Genomic DNA, 22520 nt, shown 5'->3' on the forward strand with positions numbered 1-22520 from the left:
GAGAGAAGCCATATTGTTTGCAAAGGTTAGCTTTTTACTTCTTTGCAGATTTATGCCTTGTGGTTTCTATGCCCAGCACTTGTCTCGAGGTATCTTTACCACCTGGAGGAATTATGATACTCGGTAAATTCGGTATGAGGCACGAATTCTATTTAAGGGTTGTAATTAGGAAGGAAGAAGAAAAGCTATAGATGTAGCATATGAAGGAATCTTGGGAGGATTGATTATTTCTTTGACATATCTTCTTGTATAGTACCTTAAGTATGTATAGGTTTTAAACTACTAACTAATTTGCACACATATATTAACATAATAGGAATACGGTGACATAAACAAAGCAAATCTATAATTACCATCCATCTCCAGTGAAGCCAAGAAAACCATTTAGGCACCCTAGGCATTTGTGAAAATTTATCTATGATATGATGGATATTGTCCAACTGTACTTGAACCATCAGACGAATTAAAGCAGCCCATTTCTGGGATCTGTTCACATCCCATATGTTCTTTTAACCATAGATAGTCTATAGTCATGAGATTTTGGAGTGCTACAACTTGCACCCCTCCCAACTCCTGGTTGAGTTCCAACAGTACAGATCCGGTCAAATTAGTTGTCTCACTGTATGCACCTGCCAGCCTAGACATCTCCCTCCTCATTCTTATGGCAAGTCCAGGAGATGGTGGGCTGGATGCAGCCACAACCGCAGCATCGTCCGGATCCCTGTGGAGGCTTTTTCATGATCATCCCCCGGCACGAGTCCTCCAGAGAGTGCTGATGCCGGAAGCTCCTCCTCATATCGTATCTTAGTTCATTTTCTGGGTATCCAAGCTAGGCCTTGATCTCCTGCATAGAAACAAGCAGACCCTTTGCCCACACTTTGACATGCCCTCTATACCACTGTGCAGAACTCATTGGAGGTCGGCACACAGTAACTGCTTTTTTTTTTTTTTTTTTTTTAATTAAGAGAAAGGAATATTATCAGAAAAGAGTACCTCCATAGCTGATCATCTGACACCCTTTAAGTGATCAACATTAAGGATATTTAAAGCATGCGTTGATCTTTGATTTACCAATAGTTTTATCCTGTTAAGGAGTAATCCCCCTTTTCCTTCTTTCTTTCTTTCTTTTTTTTTTTTTTTTTAAATTTTTAATCTACACTTACATGAAGAATACTATGTTTACTATGCTCTCCCCTATATCAGGGTCCCCCCTAACAACCACATTACGGTTACTGTCCATCAGCTTAGCAAAATGTTGTAGAGTCACTACTTGTCCTCTCTGTGTTGTGCAGCCCACCCTCCCCTTGCTCCCTCCCCCCATGCATGCTAATCTTAATACCCCCCTTCTTCTTCCCCCCCCTTATCCCTCCCTGCCCACCCATCCTCCCCAGTTCCTTTCCCTTTGGTACCTGTTAGTCCATTTTTGGGTTCTGTAACTTCACTGCTGTTTTGTTCCTTCAGTTTTTCCTTTGTTCCTATACTCCTCAGATGAGTGACATCATTTGGTATTTCTCTTTCTCCGCTTGGCTTATTTCACTGAGCATAATACTCTCCAGCTCCATCCATGTTGCTGCAAATGGTTGGATTTTTCCACTTCTTATGGCTGAGTAGTATTCCATTGTGTATATGTACCACATCTTCTTTATCCATTCATCTACCGATGGACATTTAGGTTGCTTCCAATTCTTGGCTATTGTAAATAGTGCTGCGATAAACATAGGGGTGCATCTGTCTTTCTCAAACTTGATTGCTGCGTTCTTAGGGTAAATTCCTAGGAGTGGGATTCCTGGGTCAAAAGGTAGGTCTGTTTTGAGCATTTTGATGAACCTCCAAACTGCTTTCCACAATGGTTGAACTAATTTACATTCCCACCAGCAGTGTAGGAGGGTTCCCCTTTCTCCACAGCCTCGCCAACATTTGTTGTTGTTTGTCTTTTGGATGGCAGCTATCCTTACTGGTGTGAGGTGATACCTCATTGTAGTTTTAATTTGCATTTCTCTAATAATTAGCGATGTGGAGCATCTTTTCATGTGTCTCTTGGCCATCTGTATTTCTTTTTTGGAGAACTGTCTGTTCAGTTCCTCTGCCCATTTTTTAATTGGGTTATTTGTTTTTTGTTTGTTGAGGCGTGTGAGCTCTTTATATATTCTGGACGTCAAGCCTTTATCGGATGTGTCATTTTCAAATATATTCTCCCATACTGTAGGGTTCCTTTTTGTTCTATTGATGGTGTCTTTCGCTGTACAGAAGCTTTTCAGCTTAATGTAGTCCCACTTGCTCATTTTTGCTGTTGTTTTCCTTGCCCGGGGAGATATGTTCAAGAAGAGATCACTCATGTTTATGTCTAAGAGGTTTTTGCCTATGTTTTTTTCCAAGAGTTTAATGGTTTCATGACTTACTTTCAGGTCTTTGATCCATTTTGAGTTTACCTTTGTATATGGGGTTAGACAATGGTCCAGTTTCATTCTCCTACATGTAGCTGTCCAGTTTTGCCAGCACCATCTGTTGAAGAGACTGTCATTTTGCCATTGTATGTCCATGGCTCCTTTATCAAATATTAATTGACCATATATGTTTGGGTTAATTTCTGGGGTCTCTAATCTGTTCCACTGGTCTGTGGCTCTGTTCTTGTGCCAGTACCAAATTGTCTTGATTACAATGGCTTTGTAGTAGAGCTTGAAGTTGGGGAGTGAGATCCCCCCTACTTTATTCTTCTTTTTCAGCATTGCTTTGGCTATTCGGGGTCTTTGGTGTTTCCATATGAATTTTTGAATTATTTGTTCCAATTCATTGAAGAATGTTGCTGGTAATTTGAGAGGGATTGCATCAAATCTGTATATTGCTTTGGGCAGGATGGCCATTTTGACGATATTAATTCTTCCTAGCCATGAGCATGGGATGAGTTTCCATTTATTAGTGTCCCCTTTAATTTCTCTTAAGAGTGACTTGTAGTTTTCAGAGTATAAGTCTTTCACTTCTTTGGTTAGGTTTATTCCTAGGTATTTTATTCTTTTTGATGCAATGGTGAATGGAATTGTTTTCCTGATTTCTCTTTCTATTGATTCGTTGTTAGTGTATAGGAAAGCTACAGATTTCTGTGTGTTAATTTTGTATCCTGCAACTTTGCTGTATTCCGATATCAGTTCTAGTAGTTTTGGAGTGGAGTCTTTAGGGTTTTTTATGTACAGTATCATATCATCTGCAAATAGTGACAGTTTAACTTCTTCTTTACCAATCTGGATTCCTTGTATTTCTTTGTTTTGTCTGATTGCCGTGGCTAGGACCTCCAGTACTATGTTAAATAACAGTGGGGAGAGTGGGCATCCCTGTCTGGTTCTCGATCTCAGTGGAAATGCTTTCAGCTTCTTGCTGTTCAGTATAATGCTGGCTGTGGGTTTATCATATATGGCCTTTATTATGTTGAGGTACTTGCCCTCTATTCCCATTTTGCTGAGAGTTTTTATCATGAATGGATGTTGAATTTTGTCAAATGCTTTTTCAGCATCTATGGAGATGATCATGTGGTTTTTGTCTTTCTTTTTGTTGATTTGGTGGATGATGTTGATGGATTTTCGAATGTTGTACCATCCTTGCATCCCTGGGATGAACCTCACTTGGTCATGGTGTATGATCCTTTTGATATACTGTTGAATTCTGTTTGCTAATATTTTATTGAGTATTTTTGCATCTACATTCATCAGGGATATTGGTCTGTAATTTTCTTTTTTGGTGGGGTCTTTGCCTGGTTTTGGTATTAGGGTGATGTTGGCCTCATAGAATGAGTTTGGGAGTATTCCCTCTTCTTCTATTTTGTGGAACACTTTAAGGAGAATGGGTATTATGTCTTCTCTGTGTGTCTGATAAAATTCCGAGGTAAATCCGTCCGGCCCCGGGGTTTTGTTCTTGGGTAGTTTTTTTATTACTGTTTCAATTTCTTTGCTTGTAATTGGTTTGTATAACTTTTGTGTTTCTTCCTTGGTCAGTCTTGGGAGGTTGTATTTTTCTAGGAAGTTGTCCATTTCTTCTAGGTTTTCCAGCTTGTTGGCATATAGGTTTTCATAGTAGTCTTTAATAATTCTTTGTATTTCTGTGGAGTCTGTCGTGATTTTTCCATTCTCATTTCTGATTATGTTGATTTGTGTTGACTCTCTTTTTCTCTTAATAAGTTGGGCTAGAGGCTTATCTATTTTGTTTATTTTCTCAAAGAACCAGCTCTTGGTTTCGTTGATTTTTGCTATTGTTTTATTCTTCTCAATTTTGTTTATTTCTTCTCTGATCTTTATTATGTCCCTCCTTCTGCTGACTTTAGGCCTCCTTTGTTCTTCTTTTTCCAGTTTTAATAATTGTGATGTTAGACTATTCATTTGGGATTGTTCTTCCTTCTTCAAGTGTGCCTGGATTGCTATATACTTTCCTCTTAAGACTGCTTTTGCTGCATCCCACAGAAGTTGGGGCTTAGTGTTGTTGTTGTCATTTGTTTCTATATATTCCTTGATCTCTATTTTGATTTGTTCATTGATCCATTGATTATTTAGTAGCATGTTGTTAAGCCTCCATGTGTTTGTGAGCCTTTTTGTTTTCTTTGTAGAGTGTATTTCTACTTTCATACCTTTGTGGTCTGAAAAATTGGTTGGTAGAATTTCAATATTTTGGAATTTACTGAGGCTCTTTTTGTGAGCTAGTATGTGGTCTATTCTGGAGAATGTTCCATGTGCACTTGAGAAGAATGTATATCCTGTTGCTTTTGGATGTAGAGTTCTATAGATGTCTATTAGGTCCATCTGTTCTAGTGTGTTGTTCAGTGCCTGTGTGTCTTTACTTATTTTCTGCCCAGTGGATCTATCCTTTGGGGTGAGTGGTGTGTTGAAGTCTCCTACAATGAATGCATTGCAGTCTATTTCCCTCTTTAGTTCTGTTAGTATTTGCTTCACATATGCTGGTGCTCCTGTATTGGGTGCATATATATTTAGAATGGTTATATCCTCTTGTTGGACTGAGCCCTTTATCATTATGTAGTGGCCTTCTTTATCTCTTGTTACTTTCTTTGTTTTGAAGTCTATTTTGTCTGATATTAGTACTGCAACCCCTGCTTTCTTCTCACTGTTGTTTGCCTGAAATATGTTTTTCCATCCCTTGACTTTTAGTCTATGCTTATCTTTGGGTTTAAGGTGAGTTTCTTGTAATGGGGGGTACTTTTAACTTTTGAATTTGTCTAAATGAGTTTCAGTAAGGCACGACTAATCTGTATGGGTAGAAGTAAGAATGTTGGTCGCCTGTGTGGTGGCAGGAGCACTGATGGAACAATGGCATAACACAACTTCCTAGGATGCTGAAATTTCTATACCTTGTTTGGGGTATTGGTTACCAGGGTATAAAATGGTTCAGAATTTATTGAACTGAATATAGTTTGGGGAGCATGCTGGGATAATAGATTAAACATTTGGAAAAAAAATTCAGTTTATCATATTAAACCAGACTCAATTTTCTGACAGATTAAAAACTGAAATGCTAATCATGAACTCATTTAAAACACATACACATATGTGTGCCCATACACAGAAAATGCCTGATATTTGAAGTATGGGAGTAGTTTCTGAACTTAAAATCTAAATTACAAATCAGATGAAAGATTTGAAACAGATAAAGAGCTAATATTCCCACCATATAAAGAACTCCTGGCAATTGATAGGAAAAAACCATTCCAGTAAAATAGGGACAAAGGATATGAAAAAACAATTCGGATATAAAAAAAAAAATCAGTTTCAGGAAGTATATTCAGTGACTTTTATTAGATAAATTTTATCCATGTGCCCTTTTAAATGTCATTAACTGTAAAGTTTTCTAAGTTAAAAAGGAAATTAAGTTATAAAATACCAGATTTCTGATTAGTTTTATTAATTATACCCTATTTAATATATTGTTTTCCTTTTTTATTTTAGCACTTCAGAATCCAGAGGTGGTGGCCCTTCGAGGTGGACTAAACACCATCTTGAAAAATGTGATTGATTGCCAGTTAAGTCGAATAAATGAGGCCCTCATTACTACAATTTTACATCTCCTTAATCATCCAAAGACTCGACAGTATGTGCGAGCTGATGTAGAATTAGAGGTAGGATCTTTAATATTCTTTTCTAGGTTTAAAATATGATTTTAAATATATACGTTTACTTTGAAATTTTGAAGTTAATGGATGCAGTACAGCATTAATTATCACACCTAAATTAACTAAAACTGGGCTTATTTCCAGCAATAGTTTACAGCAGTTTGGACTAAAATCAAAATATTATTATTAAGAGAATTTCATCAATGTGTAAAGAGAAATTTTTTGTTTTTGTTATCTTTGAAAACTTTTCTAAAAAATTAGCACACAAGCAAAGTTACTTAGACATTTACCATTTATTTAAGAAGTCCCATTTCTTTTTAAGAACTTCAGTATGTTAATTTTGTGTGAATGGCTACTGCTAATTATATACCATTTATTTATTAAACTATGCTAAAGTTCTCTTTACTTTAAAGTATTTGTTAGCAAGAATGACCATGTATATAGAAAAAGAAATAGAATACCTATCTTTCTTTTTAAAATACTCCACAATTTTTTTTTAATCAGTTTTTTTTTACAGTTAGCCTACATAAGGCTATTATATGCTCTTTTTGTAATAAAATGTATAGTGGAGCTTGAAACAGAATTATCACAGACTATATTCTTATAATTTATTTGTATGAATATATACTACATGGTTGTCTATTGCAGATATCAGTCAGAGTGAGTTAAAACCAAGGATTTGTTTGTATTTGGATATGAAGTTATACAAGGTATAAAAGATTTATTGTTCTCTAGTTTGTCTAAATCATTTTATGAAATTTGCCTTAAATGTGATAGTTTGGGCTTTATTAGGGCTGTTAGAAATATTTAAGACTATGAAATCGACAGCCTATATCATTAACAAATTTAAGTACAGTATTTTCCTTAATAAGTGATTTTCAATACATTGTTCATGGGAGTACAATGAGAATAACTGGCATTTTGATATCTTACAGTTTGTATATCTTTAAGTTTTTTCTTTATCAAGTAGAAAAACTAATTTTAAGATTGGAGAGATGATTACAATAAATGAAAATAATATGTGTAGGCATGTTTTTTATTCCTATGTAATTGTACAACAGATTAGCAAAGTTGTCATAAGAATGGAAAAACCTCAAAGAATATGGTAGACATTTAAGTACACTACTATCTTTGCTATATCTTGTTCTTTAAAACCATAAGTGTCAGTTTTCTTTTACCTTAACAAGATTCTCCCAGAATATCCTAGTGATTGAGAACATAGACTTTGGACTTTACAGATCACATTTTGATTTTTTGCTCTATGACTTACTATACTAGCTTTACAACTTTGGGCAACTTATGAACCTCTTTTGGATCATTTCTTCCTAGGTAAAATGAAGGTCATGGATTTTATCTTTAAGAATTATTGTGAACAATAAATATTATAAAATAGTAGTAGTAGTAGTAATAACAGTTCTCACTAATGTAAAGCTTATAGTGAGTTACAGAGTATTTCCAGGTGCTTTGCACATATTAATTTTAATCTATATAAAATATTTAGTACTTAGCACATTATATCCAACAAATACTGGTTGCCTTGGATATTACTCATCAATACCATCTTCTGCTTTATTGTCTTCTTTACCATAGAGTCTGCTGTTTAACAGAATATTGTCCCCATTTTTATTAATTAGTATCAATTTTCATTCTAAATTGATACTTTGATTTCCTTTTCTACATACAGAGGAACTACTTTTAATGCTGCTGTCCCTGTTGTTAGGCCCAGATCTTCCTCCTGTTAAAAAAAATCCCTTTTTTAAATTTGTGCTGGCTTCTTTTGTACTGTGTATGACATGTTTTAACCTTAGATAGAAAAAAAATGTGGATTTAGCATAATAATGTTATTAGAATAGACAGTCTGTAAGAGTTGTAAGTTATAATTTTTCATAGTAAAAAACAACAAAATTTTTAAACTTACACTTCAGAGTAAGATAGGATGGTCAATAGCATCTGCTGTGGGAAACTAGAAAAGCTGAGTAATCATGGAAATCATATATTTAAAGCAGTATAGAGCTGTGAAAGCAATAAGGACCAGAGGGAGGAAGATTCTTTGAGAGTTGCCTTCAAGATCCATAGATGTCCTTAAGAGCACTTGCAAATATGGGACACAGGCTAGAGGCTAAGAACATGACACGGGCCTAGGTAGAAGATCAGAATATTTGGCAGTCATAAGACTAGAGATGTGAAAAGTTTCAGACTAAATCTGATCTGTCCATTCAGGTATTTACTGAAATAAGTACCTGCCAGGCAAAAGCTAGGAAAGCACTGTAGAGTATGCTATAGTTTTCAGTACATAGGATATAAAGGCCCCCTAGAAGGGAGGGCCATGGACAAAAGTTGAGAGGCCTCTAAGAAGTAGTGAATTTACATCGACTATATGCAGATTTTTCTCCTGGGTCTAATTACTGATCATTAGGATGTAATTAGAAGTTGAAAATCCAGGTAGGCTTTTGAAGGATCAGAAAACCCAGGAGGGCATTTTGTCAATTGTGTGGTGCTGAAGTGACAAAACTGGGTATTTCATAGTTAATTCCCTATTCTTGACATTTCTCAAATTCTGAAGCTATTCTGGATTTAGCTATAGCTAAAGATTTAAGTTCAAAATTTAAGAAATATGTAGAGCGAACCCCCAGACAGGGAGAGAGAGAAAAATACTTACTTAGCTGTCTGTTGAAATCACTAGAGGAACATACTTTAGGAACACAGGAAAACAAAAGGTATACCCAGTCTTATCAAAATTGCAATGTAGTCTCAATTTAACTCGGTTGTTGACTAGGATAAGATGATTAGTTCCCTTAGTCTACTTGACTAATAGAGGAGAAGATAAGCCATCTCTAGTCGAGATAACATCACTTAGACCCTTTTATAAAATTCACAATGTTTCAGTTCCAGTCATTAATTTGATATAATGTAATATAAAACATTCGTATCATACATGCATACATATCATACAAAATGTCATACATAATGACAAGAGCACAAAAGAAAAAAACATTCCATAGAAACATGCCCACAGGTAATCCATATATTGCAATTAGAGGGAAAAGACTTTAAAATAACCATGATTAATTTGTTCAGGAAAATGGAGGAAAGGAGAAAGAAAATAGATGAAAAAAATGGAGTTTAATTAGAATATACAAAATGAGTCAAATGGAAATTCTGCTACTGAAAAACATAATACCTGAAATGTCATGAAGATACCGCAGAAGCCCAAGCAGAGTCACATGTGGGAAAGAACTGAGCCCTGTTGCCCACAGCTAGTATATTGTGAGTAAGCCATCTAAAAGCAGGTCCTCCAGCTCCAGTCAGGCCTTCAGATGACTACAACACAGACCAATATTCTGACTGCACTCGGGTGCCCTAATCTGTTAACTACACAGCTAATCCCCTCCTAGGTTCCTCACTCACAGAAACCATGTGACATAATATATATGTATTTAACTATCTAATTAAATAATTTAATTAATGTTTCAAAGAATGAGACAAAAGCTAAAGGGCGTTCTCAGAAAGAAAATGCTCTTAAGACAAACAAGGAAATACAGGAAGGAAAGGAGAGGGACAGATAAGGTGCATATGTGACAAAATATAAAAGAATACTCATTGTCAAAGACAATATAGTAGTGTCATATGTATTTTAAGATATATTTAAAATTAAAATTAAGGCCACAGCACAATAGGCAAGTTTGGGGGTGTGGTAAATGAGATTCAGTGAAGTTCTAAAATGAGTGAGTTTAACAAGGTTGTTGAACATAAGGACAATATACAAAAAAAATAACTTGGATTTTTTTATAGTAGCAACAAAAGGAAAATAATTCATAAAATAAAATAAAATTTCAATAATGTTCACAAATTAGCAGAACTGTGTCTTAGTGGTCTTAGTGGTAGGCGTCAGGATAGTAATCTTAGTAATCTTGAGATAGGTAATGACTGAATACTAAGAATAAGGAGGCGTTCAGGATGCTAACATTTTCTTCATCTGGTGCTACTTACAGGAGTGTGCTTAGTTTGAGAAAGTCCATCGAACTTTACATTCATGATTGTGCACTGTTACATATAAATATATATGTATGTTATACTTCAGTTTGAAAATTCAGTTTGTACATTAAAAAAAGACTCGTACTCCTCGATGATGAGTTTGAAGAAATAAGTCTCAATAGTATGTATACCCATTTAAAAATACAGAAAAGTGAAATTAATTTTCACCTGTTATAGAACGAATGCATTTTATAATAAGGACTCTTTATTTTCTTCTTCTATCTGCTTTTATTTTTATTAGCGAATTTTAGCACCCTATACTGATTTTCACTACAGACATAGTCCAGATACAGCTGAAGGACAGCTCAAGTAAGTACCATTTGTTTCTAACAATTTTTAAGGTGGTGTATGTATTGCTATTAAACCTTTTAGATTTGCCTGATTACATTTAGAGCCAGAGCAGTGAAAGTTTAAGTAAATTTTTTATTTCACGGAGTTATGTTCTAGTGTTCTCATAATATAATTAACTGTGGTTTAAAAAGTTAAAAGTAAGCTTTAGGAAATTGAACACTTGGAATTAATTTCTTATTTTAGAAAAATGTAAGATAGGCTGCAATAGAAAGAAACCTAGATCTTTAATTGTTTTCTGTTGTAAGTATATTTAACATAATTACACTGAGATACTAAAAGAATGAAATAACAACAGGGAATATTGAAGTAAGTGAATTTAGTAAGCAGAAAGATAGACTGTAGAATTTTGGGAGTAAGGTTAATAGGGAAATAAAAGGAGAAAGCAAACATGTTCTAAAAAGTGAGGCAGGATAAATTTCAGAGTCTTTTGGAGAGAAAAGCACATATTTACTAAGTATCCTAGGATAACATGCTTTAATTAAAGATTCAAAGAATATACTATGTGCAAATGACACAATTTCAATAAATACACTGTGAGGTGTTCTCATAGTAGCATTGTTGGGTTGCAGACAAAATCCCTTATTTTTGATGATGCATAGTTTATAGTTAAAATTCCTCACTAACTTTTAGAATAGTATGAAATGGGGATATTTTTGTTGTTTTTCATTTTTCTCCTGAATTAAAAATAGTAGATTCATATCTTCAATCACCTCCCTTGCTGTGGGGTCTCATCACGCCCTAACATACCATGACCTGAACTAAGAAATCAAAATAGAATCTTCCATTGAAGACTTCTCAAACCTTATTACTGTTGAGTTATGAATTAGAATTATTAAGTGCCATTCTTGACTTCTACTTACGATACTTGGAAATTCTCTTTATTGATGGAGAGTGTAGGCATTTTTTATTTGCTGCATTACAAATTACTGTAAATATAGTGGCTTAAATAATACCAGTTTATTAACTCACAATAGATAGAATACAGTAGGTCAGAAGTTTTGTACAAGTCTTACCTAGAGGTTTTGTTGAAAAATCCATTTCCAAACTCATTCAGGTTGTTGGAAGAATTCACTTTCTTGCTTTTGTACAGCAGAAGTCCCTGACTGTCAGCTGGGGCCTACTCTCAGCTTCTAGAGGTTGTCCTCTTTCCTTGGTACATGGTTTCCTCCATCTTCTATCCCAGCAAGATTTCTTCAAATTCTTTTGTTTAAATCTCTCTGACTTCCTCCAGTTAGAGAGAGCTCTCCAGTTAGATCAGACCTACCAGATGATCTCCCTATCTTAAGGTCTGCTGGGTTGTATATAACGTAACAATCACAGTCATGGCAATGATATATTTACAGGATCCAGGGATTAGGGTGTGGAATCTTTAGAGGATAGGGGGTCATTTCTAGAATTCTGCCTACTACGATGAGCACAGAATAAGACTGTAGTTTTTAGAGTTGGGTTGGGGGTTGGGGAGAAGCTAGAGGAAGTAACTGTCTACCAAAATCCTTTCTTTCCTCTTTGGTTCTATACTTCACTTTTCATTAAGTTTCTGAAATATGGGCAGTTTCTGGAGCAAGGTACATTATGGCCAAAGAATAAGGAAATGAGTGATTTTAAAAAACACTACAAATTTATCCAATAAGCTAGAGAATGAATTACCAGGCAATCAATACAAATATGTCACTAACATTTTTAAAAGAAGGAACACCAAAAGCTTAATCACACAGTTGCCTGATTAATTTCTTCCACCATCCCACCTCACCATTTTAATTTCTATTATATTCTCATTTGGTGCTATGGATCTTAGTGTAGTTTGTTTATGTGTATTTTTAAGCATTTCATTCATCTTTTGTAGACTGATTGCTCATGACTCTTTAATTTGATTTTCTGTCATTATTCTATATCCCTTCTGATTTTTCTTGCCCAGTTCTCTGGATTTCTGAATTTTCACAACTGTTCAGAATGTTATTAAGGAAGGAAAAAGATAGCACAGAAAAAAATAGACAGTTGACAGGGTAGAGATGGTTGAGGTAGCCTAAATAAAGAGTATAAGATTACTACTAAGTACTGAAACTGGCCAAAGCCATACATGGAGAATGTTTAAGGGATATAAATCATTCTATTGTTTAATTAATTGTTATAAACTAATAATGAACATAAAGGAAGAAGTGAAATGATTGGGTACACATTTATAAAAGAAGAAAATAGTTGGTGGTAATCTAGTTATTTAATAACATATCTAGTTATTTAATAACATCTCAGTGAATATATGGGTTGTTTAGCTTGCTTTCCAGAAATGCCCAAGTAAGTCTGTGGCAAGTAAGGATTTTGAAGTAAAGAGAATATATGTGGTAAGAATAAGAAGTTTATGTAGTAATTTGCTAAGGGTTCATCTTTCAACAGAGATGCTTATTAAACAGGATGATACTGTGTTTAATGCTCAACTAAAGGTGTTACTGAGCTAAGAATAGTTTTCAAAAAGAGTAGGAAATGTAAAATGTAGGACTGAATAGAAAATCACAATTTATAACTTATTTTGAAATGTGAATTTTAAATGGCAGAGAGGTTTAGTTACATAAGTGGTTAATTTGCTTTGTGGGAAAGCTGATCTTTGTTTTTTTGTAGCATGTTAAACTTCCTATCTAAGTATTTAAATGTTAACTAATGATAGCCCCTATTCTGATACAACAGCAGGAAAAACTCACATTTTATTTTAACATTTAATTTCTTTGATTCCCCCTCTTTTCACCCCTCCCAAAAAAGAGAAGACAGAGAAGCAAGGTTTCTAGCCAGTAAAATGGGAATCATAGCAACATTCCGGTCATGGGCAGGTAAGTTATTCTGTGCTGCTTGATAACATCTGATAAGACAAACTTGACTATTTAGAAACTTAAGAGTGTTAGGTATATATGTGACTATAGTTTGTTACCTAAAAGTACAATGTAGAATGTTACAAATAGTGAATAAGGAAGATAGGCCATTAGTAGTCCCAGATTTATTGAGAAGAGGGATTATGCATAATTTATCTTTCCATGGAATGAATAGCAAATATTTTCCTTAAAATAATACCACCACTAAATGTGTTATTTTATATTAATAATTACCTTCTCTCTCTTAACTTTGTAAAATAATTTAAGGGTTGGTATACCAAGGAGTGTAGCAGTAAGTAGAACAAGAAAACTTACCCAAACATTTCTGTGTACCTAGGTAACCTAACTAATAGAGATCTTTTCCCTACAAATGACTATCCCAGCCATAGACTTGGCCTTTAGCCAGTATATTTCCAGGGACTTCCTCTAGTCTTACACTGTTTTGGTAAAAACCCCAGCCTTGCTATACTTCATGCTTGCCTATTTTCCTTTATCATCATGGACAGTCCAGGATTCTTTGAGGGCCCAACCATCAGGCATCCTTTTATAATTTATAGACTCCATAGACTCTTTGAAGATAGAAACCAACACAGCTCTCTTGCCAAGCTTAACTATCACTGTTTTTACCAAATAAATCACTATAATTTTGTTATCTAGCTACTACCATCATCATTTACCATCCTTCAGTTTCCTTGACATTAGAGCAGTTTCTATCTTAACAAAAAAATGAATTCCATCCTTCTCTAACCACCAGTACAACCTAATTAACTATCTTCTCATTTTCCCTACTTCCCAATTGTACTCTGTGTCACTTTGTCTCCTAATCTCTGCCAATCTCTTTCTCTACCTCCTTTAAACATTTTTTGTATTGGAGCCCTTACACACAGATCAATCATTGGACACTTCAGAAGGCTGGGTATTTTTCACCTTTTTATTGAAGAGAAATACTGGCATTATAAGTTAGCACTCCAAAAATATCTTTCTCACAGAAATGGTTCCTTAAATAGTATTTAGATTTTTTGGTTCTATATATGAGTTAAATAAGCTTTTGTATATTTGTGACATTATTTCTACGATATATTTCAAAATCCAAATAGTTGACAAATGAACTTTTAGAACAGTTTCTTCATGAGTTCTAACAGCCTATTTTCTCTATTAGTGCAGAGTGTAATATCTGTAAAGACTGTATTTTACTGTATACTCTCAAATTATTATCAAAGTTTGAGAAATACCATTTTGATGATTTAAGCAATGACATCTGTTAGATTCTAATTTGAAATTTGAACCTATATTCAAAGAGATTTTACAGATTATTCATAAATATATGTGTGTGTTAGAAGTGTTAGGGAACTTTGGAGTCCTTTATGACTTTTTAAAAATACTTCCTCCAACATTTTATTATCGAAAATTTCAGGTGTATAGAAACATAGTAAACACCCACACATTCTACTACCTAGATTTTGTTCTGTTTACTTTATTACCGATCTATCTCCCCATCCTTCTGATTTTATCAGTTCTCTCGTATTATTCTAACACATTTCAAAGAAAGTTTCAGTACTCTTGACTCCTAAACACGTCAGCATATGCATTATTACCTAGAGTTTAGTAATTCTCATGGCCCTTATGTGGTTATTTTTGTTTGTTTGGTTGGTTGGTTGGTTTTGGTTTTTGAGGTAAAATTTACCCCTCACAGTGAAGTGCATGAATCCTGAGTATATCATTTGGTGAGTTTTGACAAGTGCATATACCTGTATATTCAAGCCCTTTCAGGATATAGAACATTACCATCACCCCAGAAAGTTCTCTCATGTTCCTTACTAGTTAACCCGAGACCACCCTTCCCTAAGAAGCAACCACTGTTGTGTTTATTTTCATTATAGATAAATTTTGCTTGTTCTGAAACTTCATATAAGTGGAATCACAATGTATGTATACTTTTGTGTAAGACTTTTTTTAAAAATTAAGGTATCACTCATACATAATCTTATGAAGATTTCACATGAGCAACATTGTGGTTTCAATATTCACCCATATTATCAAATCCCCCCCATACCCACCATTGCAATCACTGTCCATCAGCATAGTAAGATACTGTGTTATCATTACTTGTCTTTTCCGTGCTATACTGTGTGAAAGGCTTTTTTTCACTGAGTATAATGATTTTGAGATTTATTCATGTCATTGTATATATCCTTTTATTGTTCCTTTTTATTGCTGAGTGAACATATCACTGTTTTTTTAAGTCCTCTTACTGTTAGTGAATATCTGACCTGTTTTTGTATTGACTATTCTAAATAAAGCTTCTGTGAGCAGTTTTATACAAGTCTTTTTGCGGACATGAGGTTATATTTCTCTTGGAAAAATACTTGAATTGGTGGGTCACAAGGTGGATATATGTGTAGTTTTATAAGAAACTACTAGGCCTTTTCTCAGAACGCACTGTTTTATACTCGCATCAATCAGTGTAGGTGAGTTCTACTTGCTCGGCATCCCTATTATCATTTGGTGTTGTCAGTTTTTAATTTTAGTCATTCTTGTGGTATGTACTGGTATTTTATTGTGAATGTAATTTTCATTTCCCCTGATGACTAATGATATTGAACATTTTCTATGTGTTTATTGGCTATTCACATATACTTTGTGACATGATAATCATGTTTAAAATTGTTTGACTTAATTTTCTCACTTAAAACTTTGATCCATACAGTTTACTTCAAGTTGGTTGTACCCTTCTATGCATCCAATAAATTTCAGAATTATACTTTTAAAAGGCAAATGTCAACGTTTTTCACCTGAGGTTGAGCATTAAATGAGGGAGACAGACCATTGTCATACTTTTATCCAGTATTCTTACTTTCAGAGAATTACTCATCAGCAAACAAGAATAGTAGGCAATCAGATTCATGAACTTTCCTGAGTATGAAACAAATAGAAGGAATTAAATGATACAGATATTGATAATCTCTAATCAATAGGGAAATTCAGAGAATCTTTGAAATAAACTGTCACTTAATGATAAGCAAATAATATAATAATATAACTTAGTTTGGAAAAATGTCACAGATTTTATATTATACATACAATACATAGAAATTTTTTTGAAATTTAAGTCTGGTTTTTTTTTTTTTTTTGCTCTCTTTTTATCCTCTTTAGGTATTATTAATTTATGTAAACCTGGAAACTCTGGGATCCATTCTCTAATTGGAGTACTTTGCATACCAAATATGGAAATAAGGGTAAGTAAATGTTATTATGGTTGTTTTCATTCCTGGATTTTAACAGGAAATGTAAAACAGTTATTTCAGGTGGTGCTTTTTCCCCATAAATTTTTAATCTCTGTCATAAGCTTTTAAAAAGTACATGAATAAATAGTTATTGCTTAGTGAACCCTAAGGATATTATTATTCATTTAAAATACTGATCTTAAGAACTATGGCTGTATTAGAAATTATATTAAATATATGAAATTAAATTATTCTTTATTAATAAAAAATGTACATACAGAAAGACATTCTCATTTTAAAAGTTTCAAGCAATACAGAAATATGTTTAGGAAAAACTAAATATAGTATTTAAGTGTCTAATGCCTTCTATCATGTTTTATGAGTGGTGGTTTTGATTAAAATTGTGTCATTAATATTTATATGCTTATTTGTTACATATATTCCTTATTATTTCATTGGAATTTATGAAATAGCTAAAACAAATTGAAATTGGAGGGGAAAAAATGAACTCTTAAGTGTTCTTTTCCCCTTAAGTGTTTTTGTTTTAATTTTGTTCAAAGGAACAATATCTGCCCCTTTCTTATTTTCTTCTTTATATGAACCAAACCTGGAGTTGAAAATATTAGAAAATATTACCCAGGAAGGCCTTGCTTAAAATGTGAACTAAAAAGCATATAGACCATGGAAACAGAAATATGTGATTATAGATGGAGAGATCTAGAAGCAGTGAACTAAAGGTTGGGGCAATTCAGTTGACTTAATACTTAGCAAGCAGATGGTGAAAGAGTATGGTCTTTGGAGTCTGGCTGGCTGAGATTTGACTCCTAGTTTTATTATTTATAGCTCCATGACTTTGGGCAAACTTTTAACCTTTACATCTATTTCTTTGCATGCGCAGTGGAGATAATAAAAGTTTTATTGAAAAGACTAAATTGTGTATGTAATAAGCATTCAGTAGTTATCTGTTCTAAAACATAGGTCTGACATGGTAGTTTTCCAAAATAAAATTCTGTTTTTATCAATTTATTCTGTGAATAGGACATTTAAGAAATTTGTAAGCCAGGTTTTATTCCATAAAAGTAAATGAACTGTATTTATTTGCACTTGGTAGCGAGGTCTGCTTGAAGTGCTTTATGATATATTTCGTCTTCCTCTTCCTGTTGTGACTGAAGAATTCATAGAAGCACTGCTCAGTGTTGGTAAGTCTTGAGACGTATTGGTATCTATTCAAGTATTGTTAATTTTTACAAATGCCCTGTCTAATGAAAACAGAATTCCTCAAAGGAAAAATACTGAACTAAATGTAAATATTTTCTTTTCTTACTGCATCATTGTGGTGTGAAATTAATATTTAAAAATACCTCAAATAAATCACTTAAAATAAGAACAAATTTTAATATCTTTTCCATCACCCTAGCTTTTGCAAATGAGCAGTGAAATTAGTAGAAAGATGGACCAAAAAGAGAGATAATAAGAAATCCATTTAATTCTCAAATTACATTATCTAATTCTTGTCTTATTTTATTTTAGCCAAATGACTCCTTAGTCCCAAAATGAAGGAAATTAGATCTTAATACATTTACATGAATTTTTTTTCCCCTACATGCTTTTTTGAGTATTTTTTTTAAACCAACATTTAGAAAACTTATTTATAGCCTGGCTAGCTGATGGTTAACTGAAGTTTTTCAGTGGTATCCGTTTTTCTCCTAACCACCTAATTTTAACTGTTTTAGATCCAGGTAGATTCCAAGACACTTGGAGACTTTCGGATGGCTTTGTAGCAGCAGAGGCAAAAACGATTCTTCCTCATCGTGCCAGATCCAGGTAGCATTTAGTTATGGACATAGTTCAAATTTATTACAGTTACTATCTTTATGTTAAGTTATGTAATGTGTGGAACACTATTTAAACTGTTTCTGTGCTTTGTTTATTTCTAGGCCAGACCTCATGGATAATTACTTGGCACTGATACTCTCTGCATTTATTCGTAATGGACTTCTAGAGGTAATACTTAACAAACTTTATTTTATTCTATTTTATTTAATTTTCTCTAACAAAATTGTTTTAGAGCCACAGACAATATGTATAAATATATTCATATATACTATTTTGTAACTAGGATACTTTCTTCTTATTTTCAAAGGGTTTAGTTGAAGTAATAACAAACAGCGATGACCATATTTCAGTTAGAGCTACCATCCTTTTAGGGGAGCTTTTACATATGGTAAGTTTAACAATTTCTGTTAAGTTTTATACATTAATGTTTTAATTTATAGAACAGGATATTTTAACAATGTTACCTTGTATTATCTTAAAAAATAAATTTGCTTTTTTTTAAAAATGTTTATCTTTGAATTACAAAGAGCCCTTGATGCCTTGTATCTTGTATTTTATTTATGAATGGAAGAAATATAAAAATACAAAATAAAATACTAAAATACTGATTTTTATACTTGGCTTTTGATGTTGACATTTTGAGTTCCATAAATCTAAATCTCTTTTAAAAAGACTTTCTACCTAAAAAGTAAGAAATTATAAAACCATAAATACTACTCAAGTCAGCAATCAGCTAGGATAGAATTAATATATGGCAGTCAGTGCCTGAATTTTAGAAGACTTTATGAAAAAATTTCTAAATATTACTGTCTTGTTTGAACACATTCCTCTCTGTAAACTGTACGTTGAGGTTTAGAGGATGGGAATCTTTACTCCCCCTTGTGATTGTGTGACATCATTATCTTCTAGAAACAAGAAGCTAGGAAAGTAATCTGGCCATTCTCTACTCCCAGCAAATAAAAACAGTGGGAATGCTAATTGTTTGCAAGATAGAAATTCCTATTTTGTTAATAAAATTACCTTACTGTTAATAAAATACTAAATAAAAGAACCACTTTAAACTAGTTAAAGAAGTAATCCTGTGGTAAATCTTTTAAAATTATGTTATGGCTTGCTGTTCTTGGTGGAGTACTTTTTGTTTTTGTTCTTTCAGTCCTCTGTACCTCCAGATTTTTGGAGTATTTTTTCCCCCCACATAGTACCTGGGCTTTGTGATTGAGGTGAAGAAAATTAAACAAAGATTAATGATGATTATCTTATCAATTAATGATTTAGCCCTTTGGCTCTGTTCTCCTTCAGCCCATCTATGAAAGAATTGAGTAATACCACACATTCTCAGTTTGATTATTTTCTTAATATGTTGTTTCCTTTATGGATATCAGTATCCAGAATTATTTGTTTATATGAAAGAATCTCTTTCAGAAATTTAATCTGTTCCCTTCCTTCATCCACCAGAATTCTGTGATTCCTCTGAAATATAAAAGTTTGAATATAGTGGTAGTAGTTCATTGCTTATTGTTCTTACATCTTTGGGCTTCTACATTTAATTAGTTATCTTCATTGGGAGAAAGCAGTTTTAGTGGTGGGATTTTGTTTGGAAAGCAAACATAATTTTAGCTATCTTTGCAATATGAGATAAATCTGTTTTGAAGAGGTGGCTTTTAAAACTTAAGTCAACTCATAAGTTCTGTTATTGCATCTGGCATTTTAAATACTATTTTTAACCTAATACTAGACCACTGAATCTAAGTTTTAATACATAGTCCTTTTAGATAATTTAAGAAATGAGTTTAATTGGGTACCACTTAAAATTATAATTTACTTCTATAATAAAGAACCTATGAAATATAGAGTTTATTAATGTAGTGTGATTCTGTTATCTTTGTATTTGTTATATCTCATCCCTGTTGAAAGTAAGTAGGATAAAATTATAAATAAATACATACTGGAAAGTAAGTCATTAATTTCATGAATTAAACCCCAGAGTCTTTAGTGTTTTATCTGTGGATAATCTGTAACAAAATATTTTTTCTCAGCTCTTATAAAATGTTATTTTTCATTTTAGGCAAACACAATTCTTCCTCATTCACATAGCCATCATTTGCACTGTCTGCCAACCTTAATGAATATGGCAGCATCCTTTGATATCCCCAAGGAAAAGAGACTGTAAGTATCAGAGCACTAGAAAAGCTTAGCCTGGCTTATTTAAAATCCACTTAAGTGACCTCCTCCTCTTTATAGAAAAATAATGAATATATATTGTGCTTGGAAGTTTTTTTAGGGAAGCCTTACAGATAAGAGGAAAATTAATACTTTTATTTAATAATTTGTAGTCTAGGCTACAAAGTATCATAGCTTAGTAAAAATCAACTTTTCTAGCATGTTTCTGGATGAGGAACAGACTTCCTGCCAGATCCCTAAAAATGTTGGTTGAGAGTATTCTGGGTCTATTTTATGTTTTGAGCAGCAATTCATACTTTTTTCCCAATGTCTAAATTATTTCAAATTAACAAAGAACAAAGACTAACAATGTATTCTTATATATGTATGGTTAAAAATATTGGAATTTAGTAACCCATACCACAGGGCTTGAAATAAGCTAAACTCTTAATACTGAAGGAAATAACGCAAACATTTATAAACAGAATGTATAAACTGAAGTATGATAATTCAGCTATAGCTGTTTTGGAATTCTAATGCTGATAATGAAATAAAATACGTAAAAATGGAATTGTTTGAAAAGTGCTAGTAGGAATCATTTTTTCGTTTGTTAAAGATTATGTCTAGACCAGGCCTGTCTCTTTCTTTTTTTTTCTATTATGATCAGAAAAATCTATATACTTGGACCCCATTTTTTGTAATGTTAGTGAAATACAGTTCATTAGCTATTCATAACTATGAATTTTGTTAACAGTTATAATTTCTCAACTTTAGTTAGCTTTGTTAATTCAGAAATACATGTAATTAATATTTTAATTCTGTCAATAAAAATAAAATTATTTTATAGATTGAAATTATATTATAAACTGAGGGCATTAGGGATCATTTTAGTTCTGACTCTAGGCTCACATTACTAATGGCAGCTTTTAGCTTTTAATAGTTTCATGATGGTAAAAGTACTTTCCCAAAGCCTGGTGACCTATAATTCTGGGCCCGATTATGGCCATGAATTTCATGGTTTATCAAGAATTCAAATTTATCTTCAAAATTACAGTAATAATAGCCTTCTTAGAATGGTTTTTTTGTTTATTTTTTTTTTTTAGCTCATTAAGCTATTTTTACTGATAAATACTTGATCTAAGTCTATCTTAAGGTTTTTAAATTTTAAATCTGATTTGTATTTACCTGAAGTTCTGGAGTTGAGATTTGATTGCTATCAAATTCTTGAAAACTGTTTATTAAACCATCACAAACAAGGAATAAAAAATAACTTTTAAAGCAATGCCTTATAGTTGCAGATCAGTGGGGAGTATAGACACTGTTCATTTAATACCAGAATCATTGATTATGTGTATGGGGATAAAATGAAATTATATTCCAACTTTCTGCTGTAAACAAAAATCAGTTTCAGTTGGATTATGGACTTAAATGTGAAAAGCAGTTTTAAAACTTATATAAAAAAACGTGGAAAACTAGGTTTCTGACTTTGTAGAAGGAGCTCTTAAAACCAGTGTACAGAAAGTGCTCACCACTTTAGAAGAAAAGATAGTAAGTACATTTAGTTAACTCTTGATTTTGTTTTCTTTGTGGTTCCAATTTTTATTAAATAATTTACTTTTTAGTAACAATTTCTAGCCTTGATATGTTTTAATAGAATAATTTACCAAAATGATTTCTTTAAATTATGCTAGCTTCGCTAAAGAATTAATTGAATTTTTTTCTACTTAGGCGAGCTAGTGCAGCCTTGAACTGTTTAAAGCGCTTCCATGAAATGAAGAAACGAGGACCTAAGCCTTATAGCCTTCATTTAGATCTCATTGTTCAGAAAGCAATTGCAACACACCAGAAACGGGATCAATATCTCCGAGTTCAGAAAGATATATTTGTTCTCAAGGTACTCACATGAATTTGTAATTTTTAACTTAGTTTCCTAATTTTTAACCACTTGATTTT

At 33.0% G+C, this 22520-nt stretch overlaps 1 protein-coding gene across 9 annotated transcripts in view; it reads left to right on the plus strand.

The window, feature by feature from the left end:
- Positions 1-22520, plus strand: part of RICTOR (RPTOR independent companion of MTOR complex 2) — a 118212-nt gene that overhangs the window by 61798 nt on the left and 33894 nt on the right. For all 9 annotated transcript variants that reach the window (XM_037002431.2, XM_037002424.2, XM_037002414.2 and 6 more), the window contains 10 exons: positions 5940-6109; positions 10380-10447; positions 13241-13308; positions 16501-16583; positions 17683-17770; positions 18305-18395; positions 18509-18575; positions 18715-18795; positions 20473-20573; positions 22296-22461. In XM_037002431.2, the coding sequence (XP_036858326.2) occupies positions 5940-6109; positions 10380-10447; positions 13241-13308; positions 16501-16583; positions 17683-17770; positions 18305-18395; positions 18509-18575; positions 18715-18795; positions 20473-20573; positions 22296-22461 (983 nt within the window). The remainder of the gene's footprint in view (positions 1-5939; positions 6110-10379; positions 10448-13240; positions 13309-16500; positions 16584-17682; positions 17771-18304; positions 18396-18508; positions 18576-18714; positions 18796-20472; positions 20574-22295; positions 22462-22520) is intronic.

The sequence above is a fragment of the Manis javanica genome, chromosome 1 (genome assembly GCF_040802235.1).
Source record: "Manis javanica isolate MJ-LG chromosome 1, MJ_LKY, whole genome shotgun sequence".
NCBI lineage: Eukaryota > Metazoa > Chordata > Mammalia > Pholidota > Manidae > Manis > Manis javanica.